This window comes from Andrographis paniculata, unplaced genomic scaffold, assembly GCF_009805555.1.
Source record: "Andrographis paniculata isolate CXL003 unplaced genomic scaffold, ASM980555v1 Contig56END, whole genome shotgun sequence".
NCBI classification, from domain to species: Eukaryota; Viridiplantae; Streptophyta; class Magnoliopsida; order Lamiales; family Acanthaceae; genus Andrographis; species Andrographis paniculata.
Window position 1 is genome coordinate 3,306,626 of NW_026137591.1, and position 15,226 is coordinate 3,321,851.

At 39.2% G+C, this 15,226-nt stretch overlaps 1 protein-coding gene and 1 pseudogene across 1 annotated transcript; one reads left to right on the top strand and one right to left on the bottom strand.

Moving 5' to 3' along the window:
* Positions 1-1,939: 1,939 nt before the first annotated feature.
* LOC127256633 (uncharacterized) lies at positions 1,940-2,850 on the bottom strand. The gene is made up of 2 exons (XM_051282742.1): positions 2,617-2,850; positions 1,940-2,470 (listed from the first exon to the last, which is right to left on the bottom strand). The coding sequence occupies exons 1-2, from the start codon at positions 2,848-2,850 to the stop codon at positions 1,940-1,942; spliced, it is 765 nt and encodes a 254-aa protein (XP_051138699.1).
* A 3,793-nt stretch (positions 2,851-6,643) lies between these two features.
* LOC127256678 (uncharacterized) lies at positions 6,644-13,905 on the top strand (annotated as a pseudogene).
* Positions 13,906-15,226: the final 1,321 nt, after the last annotated feature.

The window sequence follows — 15,226 nt, forward strand, 5'->3', positions numbered from 1 at the left end:
AATTCTATATTGTATAATTAAATATTAGAAACTTATAATAAGCAGGTCGCTGTATCGCCATATTGTCGCCATTTTGGGCGCCGTGTCGCCTAGGCTATATGGCAGTCTAATGGCGCCGTGCCTAAATACTCGCCGTAATAACCTTGACTAAAACATGAAAAAATAGAAAAATATACAAATTCATCTTATTGTGTGTGTGTTTGATGTGTTTTTTTCTAATTTTAATCCTAAGATATAATAACCACCTCTTCCCGCTAAAAGGAGTAGTTCTAATTATTCCTCCACCATTTTCAACCGCCTGGTAAAACCTCCTTCATCAGCTCCCAACCACCTGTAACTTTATTCTGTCAACCACCTAGTAACCTCATTCAATCAGCTCTCAACCGCTTCCATTGCCTCTGGACCGGGTTCCACTTGCTCCGAACTTCTTCCATTGCCTCTAGACCAGATCTGTCGCAAACTCCGACTTGTTTTCATCGTACTCCTAGCCGGTCCACGGGGATGTGTCCCCAACAGCCTCGAGTTACATGAAATCTTCGGTTTTCCTCTTGTTGGTTTGTTCCATGGAGCTTTTTGAATAAAGTATGAAAGTGCATAGGCCCTCCACTAATGTTTAGTATGAAATTATTAATCCAGGGCCAATGGAGGTAGTTATCGCATGATCTGTGGAAGCTGTTGCTTTCTATCTTGTGGAGGCAATGTGGAAGCACCACAGTCCAATGAAGATAGTTGTTTTCAACCCAATGAAGATAACAATTTTTGACCTTATGGAAACATTGTTCCGGGATGGAGGCGCCATTGTCCAAGGAGTTGTTGCCCTAAAGTCCATGGAGGCTGCTGCTTTCGGTCCTGTGGAAGAACCACAATCCAATGGAAGCTGTTGTCTTCGGCTTTGTGGAGGCAGCAGTCTTTGGCTCCGATGTTTGAAGCTCCATTGCTGTTGAGCGGCTCCGTGGCCAATGAGCTCTGGCTCCACTTTTGTCTTTTAACATCCTTCACGTTCAGGTGGTTTTGGACCCATGTCCAACAATACCCTCCTCAAAAGGGCTGGGCGATTGCTTCCATTGAGCCCATGTCCTTTTGCTTTGAGCCGTTCGCTTGAATCACCTGTGGTCACTTCTGTCGACAAGGGATCCTCATCGGTCTTCACTTCTTGGACTTTATTTCCATCCCAAAACATCAACGTTTGATGGAGTGTCGAAGGCACACACTCGCATGCATGAATCAAATTCCGTCCAAAGAGAGCCGAATAGAATGGCCTAGTATCAATCACCATGAAATTTGATGATATTTCCTTTGTCCCCACCTGCATATTCAAAGTGATCATACCTGCCGGTTTGTAAGAATTTTCCACAAAAACAGTAAGCCGTACAAATGTAGAAATCAAATCATCACTAGTCTTTCTGAACTTCCGTAGGGTCTCAATTGGAAACAGATTCACAGAAGCTCCACTGTCCACCAGAACTTGTTTAAGCGGATAGCCATTCATCGAGACCCAAATGTGCAAAGGCTTGACATGTTGGTTTTGACCAGGCCCGAGCCTCTTAAATTCTATCATCATTGCCACATCATTCCATTTGAAGATAGGCTCTTCGTCAACGACAACTTCCTCTAACTCTTGAAATTCTTCCGGAGGTTTGAATTCTTCCAGAAGCTCCTCCACTTGCTTCTTCTTTGAAAAAGACTCCACGGCCTGGTTCCTTAGTGGCTTCACAACCTGCTTTCTTTCTGGACGTGGCTCCTCAACTTGCTTCCTTAACGGTTCCACAACCTGCTTTCTTTCTTGAAGCGGCTCCACAGCCTGCTTCATTTCTAAAAGTGGCTCCATAGCCTGCTTTCTCTTTGAAAGCGGCTCCACAACTTGCTTCTTTGGCGGCTATATGGCCTGCTTTCTTTCTGGAAGCGGCTCCACAACCTGCTTTCTTGGCGGCTTCACAGCCTACTTTCTTTCTGAAAGCGGCTCTACAGCCTGTTTCTTTTCTGAAGGCGGCTCCACAGCCTGCTTCTTTTCTGAAGACGGCTCCACAGCCTGCTTCCTCGGAGGCTTCATGGCCTGCTTTCTTTCTGAAAGCTGCTCCACAACCTGCTTCCTTAGCGGCTTTGCAGCCTGCTTTCTTAGCGGCTCCACAACCTGCTTCATTTCTTGAAGCGGCTTCACAACCTTCTTTCTCTCTGAAAGCGGCTCCGCAACCTGCTTCATTGGCGGCTCCATGGCTTGCTTACTTTCTGGAAGCGGCTCCACAACCTGCTTCTTTAGCAGCTCTGCAGCCTGCTTTCTTTCTGGAAGCGGCTCCATAGCCTGCTTCTTTTTTGGAGACAACTCTTCCATCTGTTTTTCTTTCGGAGATGGCACATGTGACCTTTCCTCCTCCATACGAGCCTCCAACTTTCTTCTTTGAGCTCGCCTCTTTTGAGTCCTGGTAAGTCTCTTTATTGCCCCCCTAGTGGAAAGCTTCGGCTCATTCACAATCTATTTTTCATTCTCTTTCGCGATAGGAGGCTTCCGTGTCGCCTTGGCAATGATCATGATCTGGTCAGCCGTGGTAACAGTCCAAATCCGTTTTCTATTTTTGACTTTCACTTCTGCTATAATGGCCGATTAGGTCCTTTGTATACTTTCCTCTTCTCCAATCCCGAGGCTTTCGGACTTGGGATGGTGACACCGACATTAAGCTCCATCTTGACCATCCTTTGTATTACCTTCTCCATGTTCGAACTTGAGAATTTATCAAATGTCACTCTTGTGAAGACGGCTTTTTTAGCGAGTGCCTTCGGTCCTAGACAGTCTTGAACCAAAGGTTTTAATGGCTGGGTGCTAAGCCTGTCTTTCATAAGCCCTTTAGCCGACATAGTATTAGAAAAATGAATAAACCCTTTGGTCGGCTTCAATGCTGGACACAAACAAGTCTTTCCATTTGCTAATTTTGTGGCCAAAGCTTCTGCCTCTGCAAAGTCCTTTTCGTTTGAAGTCGTTAGGGCTTCTACGCCTGCAGGCTCTCCTTTTCGTATGGAACCTCCATAGCCTCTGGAGTTTGTGTCCCTGCAGAATCCTTTTCATATGGAGCCTCTGCCCTTATATCCTCCTTTTTGGTAGAAGCTTCCATGGTCCTTGGAGTCTCTGCCTTCGCAAATTTTGGAGCTTCCATGGCTTCTAGAACCTTTGCCTCCGCAGACTTCTTTTCGACTGGAGCCTCCACAGCCTCTGGATTCTCTACCTCCGCAAACTTTGGAGCTTTCATGGCTTCTGGAACCTCTGCCTCTGCAGACTCCTTTTCGACTGGAGCCTCCACAGCATCTGGAGTCTCTGCCTCCACAAGCTCCGGAGCTTCCATGGAATCTGGAACCTCTGCCTCTGCAGGCTCCTTTTCAACTAGAGCCTCCACAGCCTCTGAAATCTCTGCCTCCACAAGTTTTGGAGTTTCCATGGCTTTTGGAACCTCTGCCTCCGCAGACTCCTTTTTTCAACTGGAGCCTCCACAACATCTGGAGTCTTTACCCCTGCAGCTTTTTTTTCGATTGGAGGTGAATTTTCCGCGCTCAAAGTGGCACTAGGCTTCTTTTCAAACCTTTTTTTTGAAAATGCCCTCCTTATGCAAACTGCGATGACATCAACGTCCATTAGAGGCTTGGCCTCCTGTTGATTTGGTGTCAGCGGCTGCACTCCGGCTGTCTGCTGATGGAAGGTTGGCGGCTGCATCTCTGCGGCCTGCCCTCCTTGCCCCTGTGTTTCGATGATCTTCTTCTATTGGAGATTAGCCACGTTCGGACCGTGACATCCTCGTGGTTGTGTTGGCGTATTCCACATAGGTTGTTCGCTTAATCGCGCTGGCGGGATCATGACAAATGTTGAAAATTTGCTTGCCTCTCGTGGAGGCTCAGCACTGCTCTTCAAAACTCCAACGGCCATGGGGTTCCAGCCCTCCGCAGCCTGTTGGCTCCAGCGCTCCGCAGGCTGTTGCCAGCCTTTCACAACCTGGTTTTCAGCCCTCTGCAGGCAGTTGGTTCCAGCCTGATCTTGTCTGCCCCAGCCCTAAGGCCTGAAGCATTGGATGTTCTGCAACAATTCTGTAGCTTTCTTTAGGTGGTACAAATGAATCCCATGTCAACCTCGACATCACTCTTCGAAAAATTCGACTTTGGTCTCACTGGGTGTGCCAATTGTTGGAATCTAAAATTCGGAGGTTCCAAGAACGTTCGTCGATTCGTCGGTGTGGGTTCCGAAAGTATTCCAATGAGCCTGTCAGTCGTCGGATTGGAGGCGGCTCTTGCGATGGAGCCTGCATGTCTTCGATCTTAAACGAGGCTTCGAGTCTAAACAACCGATTTCGATAAATTGAAACTAACATCTACTAAAATTCAAATAAATTTACTGGAAAACGGATAAAAATATGCTAGAAACATAAAAGCATGTAATTCGAATTAAAATACATAAACATGAACTAAACACATGAAAAATAAATAGAGATATATACGAGCTCATCTTCTTGTGCGTGTGTGATGTGTTTTTTCCTAGTTTTAATCCTAAGATAGAATAACCACCTCTTCCTACTAAAAGGAGCTGTTCCAATTATTCCTCCACTACTCTCAACCGCCTGGTAACCTCCTTCCATCAGTTCCCAACTACCTGGTAACCTCCTTCCGTCAACCACCTAGTAATCTCCTTCTATCAACCACCTGGTAACCTCCTTACATCAACCACCTCGTAACCTTCTTCCATCAGCTCACAACCATTTTCATTGCCTCTGGACTGGGTTCTACTTGCTCCGCCGAACTTCTTTCATTGCCTCTAGACCAGATATGTCACTTACTTCGACTTGTTTCCTTCGTACTCCTAGCGAGTCCACGGGGATGTGTCCCCAACAGCCTTGAGTTACATGGAATCTTCGGTTTTCCTTTTGTTGGCTTGTTCCATAGAGCTTTTTCAATAAAGTATGAAAGTGCATAGGCTCTCAACTAATGTTCAGTACAAAATTATTAATTCAGGGCCAATGGAGGTAGTTATCCCATGATTAGTGGAAGTTGCTGTGGAGGCCTGCGCTTGCTTTGACGGAGTACCGCAGTCCAATGGAGTTAGTTGTTTTCAACCCAATGTAGATAACAATTTCTTACCTTATAGAAACATTGTTCCGACATGGAGGCGCCATAGTAAAAAAGTTGCTACCCTAAAGTCTATGGAAGTTGTTGCTTTCGGCTCCATAGAGGCAGCGGCCTTTGGCTCCGAGGCTTGACGAGCGGCTCCGTAGCCAATGAGCTCTACTTCACTTTTGTCTTTGAACCTGCTTTTGTATTTGAACCTCCTTCACCTTCACTTGTTTTGATATTTTTGGACCCATGTCCACCAGTGGTTTACAAAGAAATGTCCACCAGGTGGTTTACAAGTTCTTTGTACTGAGCCTGGTGTTATACAAATGACCAAATTTTTTTGACAGACTTTGGCAGGAGGATGATGGAATAAAAAGCTACTGGCTGGACCAGTTTTTGTTGGAGAAGGATAGTCGTGAATAAAGGGCTTCTTCTTCTCTCTTGTATTCAAAATCAGGGAATAAATAAGGAGCAACGACCACTTGTTTCTACAATTTTTATCATCGCTCACGTATTGAGTCGATTGCGCCTTGGCCAACGATCTCTGAAAGCTTCCCCTCTTTTTGTATGATCTTGGGAATTTTGTGCGGTTTTTTGCCTTTCTCTGTCTCTCTCTCTGTGTTTTGTGTTCTCTCGACGTGGTTGTGTTATTTTTTTGGTGTATTATGCTTTTCGATCTCTAGTCTTTGGACTATTTCGGATGTGATTTTTTAAATCAATTTTAGGGATGTGCATGATGAATTTTGCTGTTTGGCTGTTGGTTGTTCGTGTTTATAATTCGGGTGTGTTCGTTTGATGGATTTGCAAGAGATTTCACTATTTATCCAAAATTTTCCCCCCAAAAACATCAAATCAAACACCTATTTTTCATTTTTTATATTATACTAAAAATCAATTTTACATTCAAAACATCACATCATCACTTATTTATATCACATCATACAACTATTCAAATTCAAAATTTTTACTATTCAAATCTCAAATCAAAATCCAAACCCCCAAACAAACACACCCTTCAAATACTGCTATGATTTTGGTTAACTGAGAGGGAGGGAAATTTTTGGCGATTGTTAGGGGTTTTTGTTTTATGATCCCGACATTTGTGTTGCTTGGAGAAAGAGGCGAGGCTATGCCTTTGTATCTTTTTGTTGTTTTTTCCCCCCTCGGGGTATGTATGAGGCGCTGTTGCTATTATTACGGATCCTTCTTGTCTTTTTCATTTTTCATTATTGCTTTGGGAACAGTAAGAATCTCATTTCAACTTGATAGTCTTGATAGATTTGTGGTTGAGGATTCAATTTCGGGATAACAAGTTTCTTGTGGATTCACTTTGCAACCACGACACCACGGGTGTGCAAAAAAACAAAATCGATTCGTAGAATCGCTGAACCGAATCGAATTTTCGGTTAATCGAGCAAACTCGGTTCGAATACAGATACTGCATATTTGATATTTGTTCGATTCGATTCGGTTTCGATTTTTGATATTTTTTTCCGTTAACTATATATTCATATTATCATTTTTTAAAATTTATATTAATAATTATATTCGTTTTCGATTCGATTTCAATTCGAATATTTAAATATTTGCATATATTTTTATTTAATTAGAATTTTAATTATTTGTTGCATTTGGTTCGAATATCAAATAATTATATATTTACAAATATTCGAATTTTGGCACGCCTGCAGGACAGGACTGCCTTTTGTCGTAAATATTGTCGTTTCACATAAAGAAAACTGGCTCTTAGCTCTTTGATGTCTTTGTTTGAATGGAAGCACAGAGTCGCACATACACACTGCCTAATCCTTTTCGGGGCAATTGCCAAGTTGTATTTTATTCCTGGCATGATTGTATATCCATGAATTCTGAATTATATTTCCTGGATGCTTTCCTATTTTGTATTTCAACGTAGACAACTACTGTGAGCCCACTTTTCTCCGGTAATGGCCCCTAAGGCGAAAGACAAGTCGAAGACCGCCACAGCGGCGGTGGCAATCGAAGATCTATTCACATCGATCAATCGCTATATCCAGAGGTCCGAATTCGACCAAGCCGCTAAAATCTCTGATCAAGGTATGTGGAATTTAAGGACTAGTTGTTCGTTGAAGTTTGAAATGTGTTAGGTTAATGTATTTTGATTGCTTAATTTTGAAAATTTTTAGTTGTTTGCTGGTCTTCAGTTCTTAAGACTGTCCCCGGAGATGAAGACGCGATTAGATGCAAAGTTGTAGCTTGATTAAAAACGATAACATCGATGAAGCTTTATCGGCAATTTAGGAGTTCTCGAAGAAATCATCCATTGATTTCAGCTTCTTTCGTGTAAGTTTTAGATTTTAGTTCTAAAGGTTATCCTGTATTGGCATTTCAGCTTTCCCATCCTTTTTGCAATGTGGACTACAATAGGGGCCAAGAAAATGGTGTTGCTCCAGTAATTGAACTGTTTTATCACTTCTTGCTTTTTGCATGGTGAAAATATATTATTAGATCTTTGAATTTTAGCTTATATATAATGGATGGATAGGCTTAGGATTGAATGTGAATCTGAAAGATATTGCTAATAGACGTTTAAGGTTTAGGGTGTTGACAACTATACCTCACTTTCTGTATGGCACAATTCAAGAATGGTATAGAAATAAACATTTCTGAGGGCGTGTTGAGCCTCAATTAAATTTAAATGTTTAGAGAGAACATACTATCTTGCCTTTTGCTGTTATGTATTTAATTGTAGCTGTTGGGGAACTTTTGTAATCCTTAATAGTCGGTATTTAGATGCACTTTACTGACGGGAGTTTCGATAACAAATGAGTTTTTGTTTGAGATTTGTGTTTATTGTCACAATTTTGTTTTCTAGAAGACAACAAAATAAATGTTCATTCACAATGAGAAATATCCCTTTGTACCTTCTTAACTCTAGTCTTAATTTCTTTATTTTATTCTTCTGAAACCAATATACCATTGAGCACTTCTTCACTATTTGATCTGCAAAAAAGTTGAAGTCCGAGACTCCGGCTCAAATTAGTTGACAAGATATTTCATTTTTTTCTTTTCCAAAAACTCTTTGCATAGGTTCATTTATTATCGGTCTGAATTTGGCATATTCCCAACAATGTCTTTTTTCTGTTTCTTAACAGGTATACTGTTTGCATCGAAAAAACAAGTTGGATGAAGCATTGGAGTCCTTGAAAGGGAATGAAGAAAACACAGCACACATGTTACTGCAGTCGCAGATTTTATATCGATTGGGAAAAATGGATGATTGCATTAGCATATATCAAAAAACTTCAGAAGTCCAAGATAGAGACTTTAGAAATCAATTATGTTGCTGCCCTGGTTTCTGCTGGGAGGGTTCAGAAGTGCAACAGATAATGGATTCTTTCAGAGTTAAACCAACCAGCATTTTTGAGCTGGCGTATAATGTTGCTTGCTCATTGATTGAAAAACACATGTTTAAAGACGCAGAGCAACTATTGCTGTCAGCACGAAGGTAATGTGTGATTTAAGAAACTCCTAAGTTATTGTCACTTTTGATTTGGCTCCATTTCCCTTAGCTGTTGGTTTTCTTTAGAATATTGTGTAAATATTCAACTTAATATCTATTGTATGTCTTTTTCATGTATATCAATTGTGAAGAAACTGGACAAGTCGAGGATCTCATTCACACAATTAAGATTTTTTGTCGAACTTTTGCTTGAATCTGGGATTTTACTTTATCTCTTTTCTACAGAATCGGTCAAGAGACACTAATGGAAGAAAATTTAGCTGATGGTGACATAGAAGTTGAATTGGCCCCTATAGCTGTGCAGTTAGCTTATGTTCAGAAGGTAACTTGATGTTTCTACAGTTTTATTTCCGGTTCTCATACTCTGCTTTGGAGACAAACAAACAATTGGATTTTATAATTTCTTCAGATCCTTGGCAACCATGAAGAAGCCTTTGAACAGTACACCAATATTATCAAGAAATCCCTTGCTGATGAATCATCTCTTGCCGTGTCGATATGTAACCTCATTGCATTAAAGGGACACAAGGATGTGTCTGATGGCTTAAGAAAACTTGATAAACTTATAGAGAAAGGTGAAGGACCTTCCACCTTCCAACTTGCCGGGGTTCTCAACCTGTAACTTTCTCATAAGCAAAAGGAAGCCATATATGTCAACCGTTTGCTATTGCTTCTTCACTCTAATAAGTTAGACCAGGTAATAATTTTGAGACCGTACTTCTCTTTTCTGCTTTCCATACATAACTTTCTTGTATAAAAGATGCACCATGCACCATAGTTGTTAATAGTACGCTATAGCGCCGCAATAGCAGCGTAGCATAGCGGATAGGTGCCCTGTCATTACTGCCGCTCCGCAATTCCGCATTTACGCAATAGCGGTGTAGCAGCCTGTAACGGAACTCCGCTACACTATGCTACACCGCTATTATAGCTCATTGAATTATTTTTAATACGTAAATAATTGAAATTTAACTTTAACTTATAATATGTATTTTTTTTACTATAATATAGACGGAAAAAAAACTAACATTTATTTGAAATCTTAACTAAGTTTTTAGATTCATTCCACACAAAGAAACAAATTAGAAAGCAAAAGTTGTGAGATTTAGTTTATATCAAGTGTAACAAAAATTTGTTAGATCACTATGGTGGCAAATGATGTGATTGGTCCTATTGTTTTGAACGATATTGATGATTCCAATGAGTAGTTAATTAAAGAAGATGATAATTAAAGGAGATGAGTTAGTTTTTGACAAAAATAATTTGACTAAGAGAGTTGTTGTTGATGCTACGGGCCTGCTTTCTACACTAGGATGCAAACATCAATACATCATGAGAAAGAAAGCTATAGGTGCTTCTAACTCTAAAAGAGAAATGATATTATGTAAGATGACGAACATACAATAGAATAAATGGATAAGAATGAAGAGGAGGAGGATTAAGACTATATAGACAACAGTAATTAAGCAGTGAGGATGATGAAAATGAAGAAAAAAATTCTTTATCAGAGTTTGAATTTGATTAGCTTCGATATATATCTATCACACAATAATGATTTAATTGTTTTTGCTTATATAACTATCTAACAGTTATGATCATATATTTTTTCGACATTTTATTGGTTTGAATAAAAATTATGAGATTAATTTATAGGTTTTTCTTATGTATTTTTGTTGTAATTTTGTATATATGATAATTTTTTATATATATTCTTAAATATTTGAATAGCGGTCATATCACTATCCGCTATTCCGCTATAGCATTTTAGATGTTGGCCGCTACGCACCGCTATCCGTGATTGACAACTATGCCATGCACTGATTGAATTGAATACTCCTTGAGACTAAAATATGCTAGGAGGTAGCAGTAAGCGTGACTATGCCTTGATCTTGGACGTAATGTGTTCGGTATAAAGGAAGAAAGGCAATGAATTGAAATTCCCATTTTTAGTTCAACCTTCTTGTCTAGTTAACTGAAGTTTATTTGGTTTGATTTACAATTTTTCTGCCTTTAAAGTACGAATTTTTAATTGTTTAACATAATTAACAAGTGAATACATAGGTGGTGTCTATTAATAGTCTCATAGTTAAATGGTAATTGAACTAAAGGCCAGAGAACTTGGGTTTGCACTTCCGGGTATGTTTCCAGACAGTGTACTACCGGTGCTCCTACTAGCTGCTGTGCATGTAAGGGAGAACAGAGCCAACAAAGCTGAAGAACTCTTACTGCAGTATGCAAACAAGTTTACTGAAAACTCTAAGGTCGTCTTCCTTGCAAGGGCTCAAGTTGCTGCAGCTGCAGGCCACGCGCAAATAGCAGCCGAGTCACTGCTAAAAATTCCAGAAAATTCAACATAAGCCGGAAAATGTTGCCACTGTTGTCTCCCTCAAAGAGCGAGCTGGGGATATAGATGGTGCTAGTTCTGTGTTTGATTCAGCGATACAATGGTGGTCTAATGCCATGACCGAAGACATCAAGAAGTTCAATGTCACCATGCAAGACGCTGCTGCATTTAAGCTCGGGCATGGAAAGAAAGATGAGGCCGCCCGTCTTTTTGAAAACCTTGTGAAAAGCCATGGAAGCATCGTGGCTTTAGTAGGGCTGATTCAGACCACTGCTCATACAAACGTTGAAAAAGCTGAATCTTACAAAAAGCAGCTCAAACCCCTGCCCGGTCTGAAAGGAATCAACATAGAGAGCCTGCCTGACAAAGACATCTGGTGCAAAGAAAATTGAGAATGTGAGCATACCTGAAATGTATGAACCAAAGAACAAGGAGAAAACAAAGAAGAAGAGAAAGAGAAAGCCCAGGTATCCAAAAGGTTTCGATTCAGCAAACTCGGGTCCTCCTCCCGATCCAGAAAGATGGCTACCAAAGCGAGAAAGATGTAGCTACAGGCCAAAGAGAAAGGATAAAAGAGCTGCTCAAATCCGGGGTTCTCAGGGAGCAGTTGTTAAAGAGTCGGCTGATAGTGGCAATACCTCAAAATTGAACCAAGCAACAAGCTCCAAGGAAATACTCAGAACACATGCACAACACAATCCAAGGGATCATCGAAATCCAGGAAGAAATCCCGGCGCTTGGAGAAATAGGTGAGGCTGTGCCATGGTATCTTTTTGTTGTTTTTCCTCCTTTGATTATGTATGAGGCGCTGTTTCTATTATTATGGATCCTTAAACATGACTGCCCCATTGATTACCTCAGGAAGCTATAGCAAAAGCCAATCCAGTGGTGAAGGTGGCGGAGAAGCTTAAAAAAATCCAGAGAAAGGCGACATTTCGAGTAAGTTTGCCTGCTGCTGCTTATTTCACATATCTTGTAATGCCTTGGCAGCTAGAAAACTATTACCTCAAGAAATATTTAGTGATTCTATTTGCCTTGATGCAGTTTGTAGTGTAGAAATTGAGAGATGTTTGTTAGTTGAAAGTGCAATGTAGTGTAGAAATTCAAGAGTTAATTCAGTGAGATGAAAATTGAAATAGTTTGGTGTCAAATTGGAACTTCCATTCCATGTTTATTAGAACTGCAGAATTGAAGTTGGAGCAAGTTTGAATTTGGCACTGTAGGAATTGCTTGTTTTTGTGTGATTTAGATTGTCTTGAAAATACAATGAGTTTGAATATTACATATTGAATAAAAGATGATTTTGTTTTGTAATAACTTTGGTTTAAATTTTCTTGGGGTTCATTAAAAATACACACTATTATAAATATCATTATAGGGAAAATAATTTGCAGTTAATGAATGGTTGATGTAGTGGAAATGACAAACTGAAACATGCATTTTTCCAGTTTCTGTGCTGTACATAAATGAATTAACACATGTTGTAATACCCTGTAAAATAATCGTCGGAAGTTTGCCGGAGTCGGACAAATTTCATTTTATGTATAATTTATTTTGGTCTTTTAGTGTAATAAATTAAAGAGTTGGATTTAAATTAAAAGTAAAAATTGAGTTTGGGCCAAAGTAGAATAAAATAATTAATAAAGGACTAAGTATGTTATGTTAAATAAAAGAATAAAAAATAAAAAAAAAGAAGAAGGAGCAGCAGCCAACACGCCCGCCAGCGCCAGCGCCAACCCCCGCTCTCCCTTGGAGTTCTTCTTCTCCAAAATTCTTCCTTTTGGTCTCTTATCTGAGGTAAGTGAGATTAATCTCAGATAGATTCATATGTTCTAATCCCTAGACCCCTTCTATTGATATCTTTTTCAATATTCTTGTCAAATGGGTTTGCCCCAAAAGTGTTAGGTTTTGCCAATTTCTTCTAAAAAGTTGATTATAATGTTTATGTGAAGATTATTATTGGATTTTTAGCGTAGAATTTATGGGATGGGTTTGAAACCCTAGTTTTGCCCTAACATAGTTATGATTTTTGGAAAAAGATTTACGATTATATTTAAATATTATGATTTTTGGAATTAGACCATGTCTATTGTGATTGAAATATTTTTCGAATGTTTATTTGGCGAAATAAAGTGAAATCATAACGAACTTGTTGGGTCTAATATCCTACTTTGCATGGTTAAATGTTGACAATTGGAATATTTTGAGTTTAAAACATTCTTTTTGAAATTTGCCTAAGAGCATGTTGAGTATTTGGTCAAATTGGTAATTGAAACTACCCGCCGAGTCCGATCAACTCGTCAATTGTTTGGATGATAAGGCATAGCCTTCCACCTCTGTGCCTTACAAACACGTGAAGGTATACCGGTATTTTAGGATAACTAGCTAACCTTGAACTAGATCCCGAATGGGCTAGGTCGAGGGATCGAGATGGCGGGTTCCCTTTTTGGGTGATTCCGAGGTGCCCGTCATTCACGATGGAAAGGTCTTTAGACCGTCATCCGTGACGGAGGGATGGATTGCGTACAATCCCCTCTTAGTATGTTATATTGGAGACTAGAGGGTTGTGGGCCGTATGGCGCCCCTCGCAAACTAATAATAAATTGATTTACGTGTACTTTGGATTTCGAACCCTTATGTACACATTGTGGAGTTTTCCTTGAGGGTTATGATCCTATGTTTGTTATGTGAAATTATGTGACGTGTCATACGAAGTAATAAGTTGGAAAACCGGGTCGAGCCGGCCCTGATTAAGGCCTACTGGAGTTTTCTTCGTGATGTGCTCATGGCTATTATTTGAGAATGAAAAGGAGGTATAAGGGAGGCGCTAAAAGACTCGTGTGTGTGAGTTCCCCTTATGTGATACGTGTCATTTTATTCGACTATCTTCTTCAAATGATTTTGTGGCATTATATCATATTAATATATCTTCGATTAATTGCGCTTACTCAACCGTGTGCTGACCCCCTTCTTACGATTCTTTTTGTAGGTGATCATGCTTCCGTTATGCCTAAGTGATACCTTCACGTCATATGATCCATCGGGGGAAATGAGAACTACCTTACCTTCTAAAATGTTTTGAAATTCATTGATTGTGTTTAAAGACTAATGCATTTTAAACTATTTCCAATTTATGTTTTTGATTTAAACTTTATTTACTTAATTGATAAGCCGGTGCGCTTTAATTCTAAGTTTCTCTTAGTTGTTGGTATTTATTATTTAAGCCTTAGCGCCACAACGTAGGACTCGTTGATTGATGAACGAGCCTTCCGGTTTGGCGTGACGGTGACGCTCCGGTTTGAGCCGGCCGGGGTGTTACACATGTTTACCTAGACATCTTGGTACAATTAAGCACACATTTATATTTAGTCGAAAATCACCACATATACTTATAAAAATTGCTAGAGGAACATATTCCAAATTTGCGTTATCATTGAACATCAGAATAGGGCTTCTCACCAAGTGACCTTCTATCAAGTTGGCTTCCTAATTGATTCCTTGCCCAAAATTTTCCATTGGACTTCAAAGTCGATTTGTGTTGCCCATTACCTTTTAGCCGATTATATCAGAAACAAACTATACAAAGAATGTGTCTGTTTGTGGGTTTTAGTTTTTGGGTTTGAATTTTTTAATAGGAGAAAGTTGAATTTGAATAGTTGTTTGATGTGATATAAATAGAGGTTGATGCGATGTTTTGAATGTAAAATTATGTATAGTATAAAAAAAGAAAAATAATTGTTTGATGTAATATTTGTTAAAGGAAAAAAAAAATCTGAATAGTAAAAACATGTGGTAAAATATAAAAAAAAAATAATCTAAATACATATATGAAATTGAAGATTGCAGCTATAGAATTATTTGATCCCATATAGTTGTTAAAGTTGAACATATGTAATAATAATATGCACCATACCAAATTGAATTGATTGTGCTCTAAGTATTTTTCTAACTTTGAATCAAAACATGGTTGATGTTGGTGTGATGTGCATATGATAGTTTAAATCCAATTATGTTGCTAGTATTTTTTAAAGAGTGTGTTTACTTTGAAACATATAATTATAATACATAAAATTGTTTTAATAGAGTATATAATTATAAGATTAATTAATATTATCACTACCAAAAAATCAACCATTTGTAGCTGATGTATTGTTCGTAACAATAGTTCAGTCACAAAAAGTATTTTTTGTTACAATTTTTGTCAGAACAAAAAAAAATTGGACTGGTCAATATTTTTTTTATTTGTTTCGATCGTTTATCCGTAACAACTACAATTGTAACAAGATTTGGTATCTATG

Excerpts from the sequence above, each read along its gene's own strand:
- LOC127256633 (XM_051282742.1), bottom strand. The coding sequence starts at position 2,850 with ATGTCGGCTAAAGGGCTTATGAAAGACAGGCTTAGCACCCAGCCATTA. Across the intron at positions 2,471-2,616 it reads CGGGATTGGAGAAGAGGAAA|ATTGTGAATGAGCCGAAGCT; the intron begins GTATACAAAGGA and ends AATGAAAAATAG.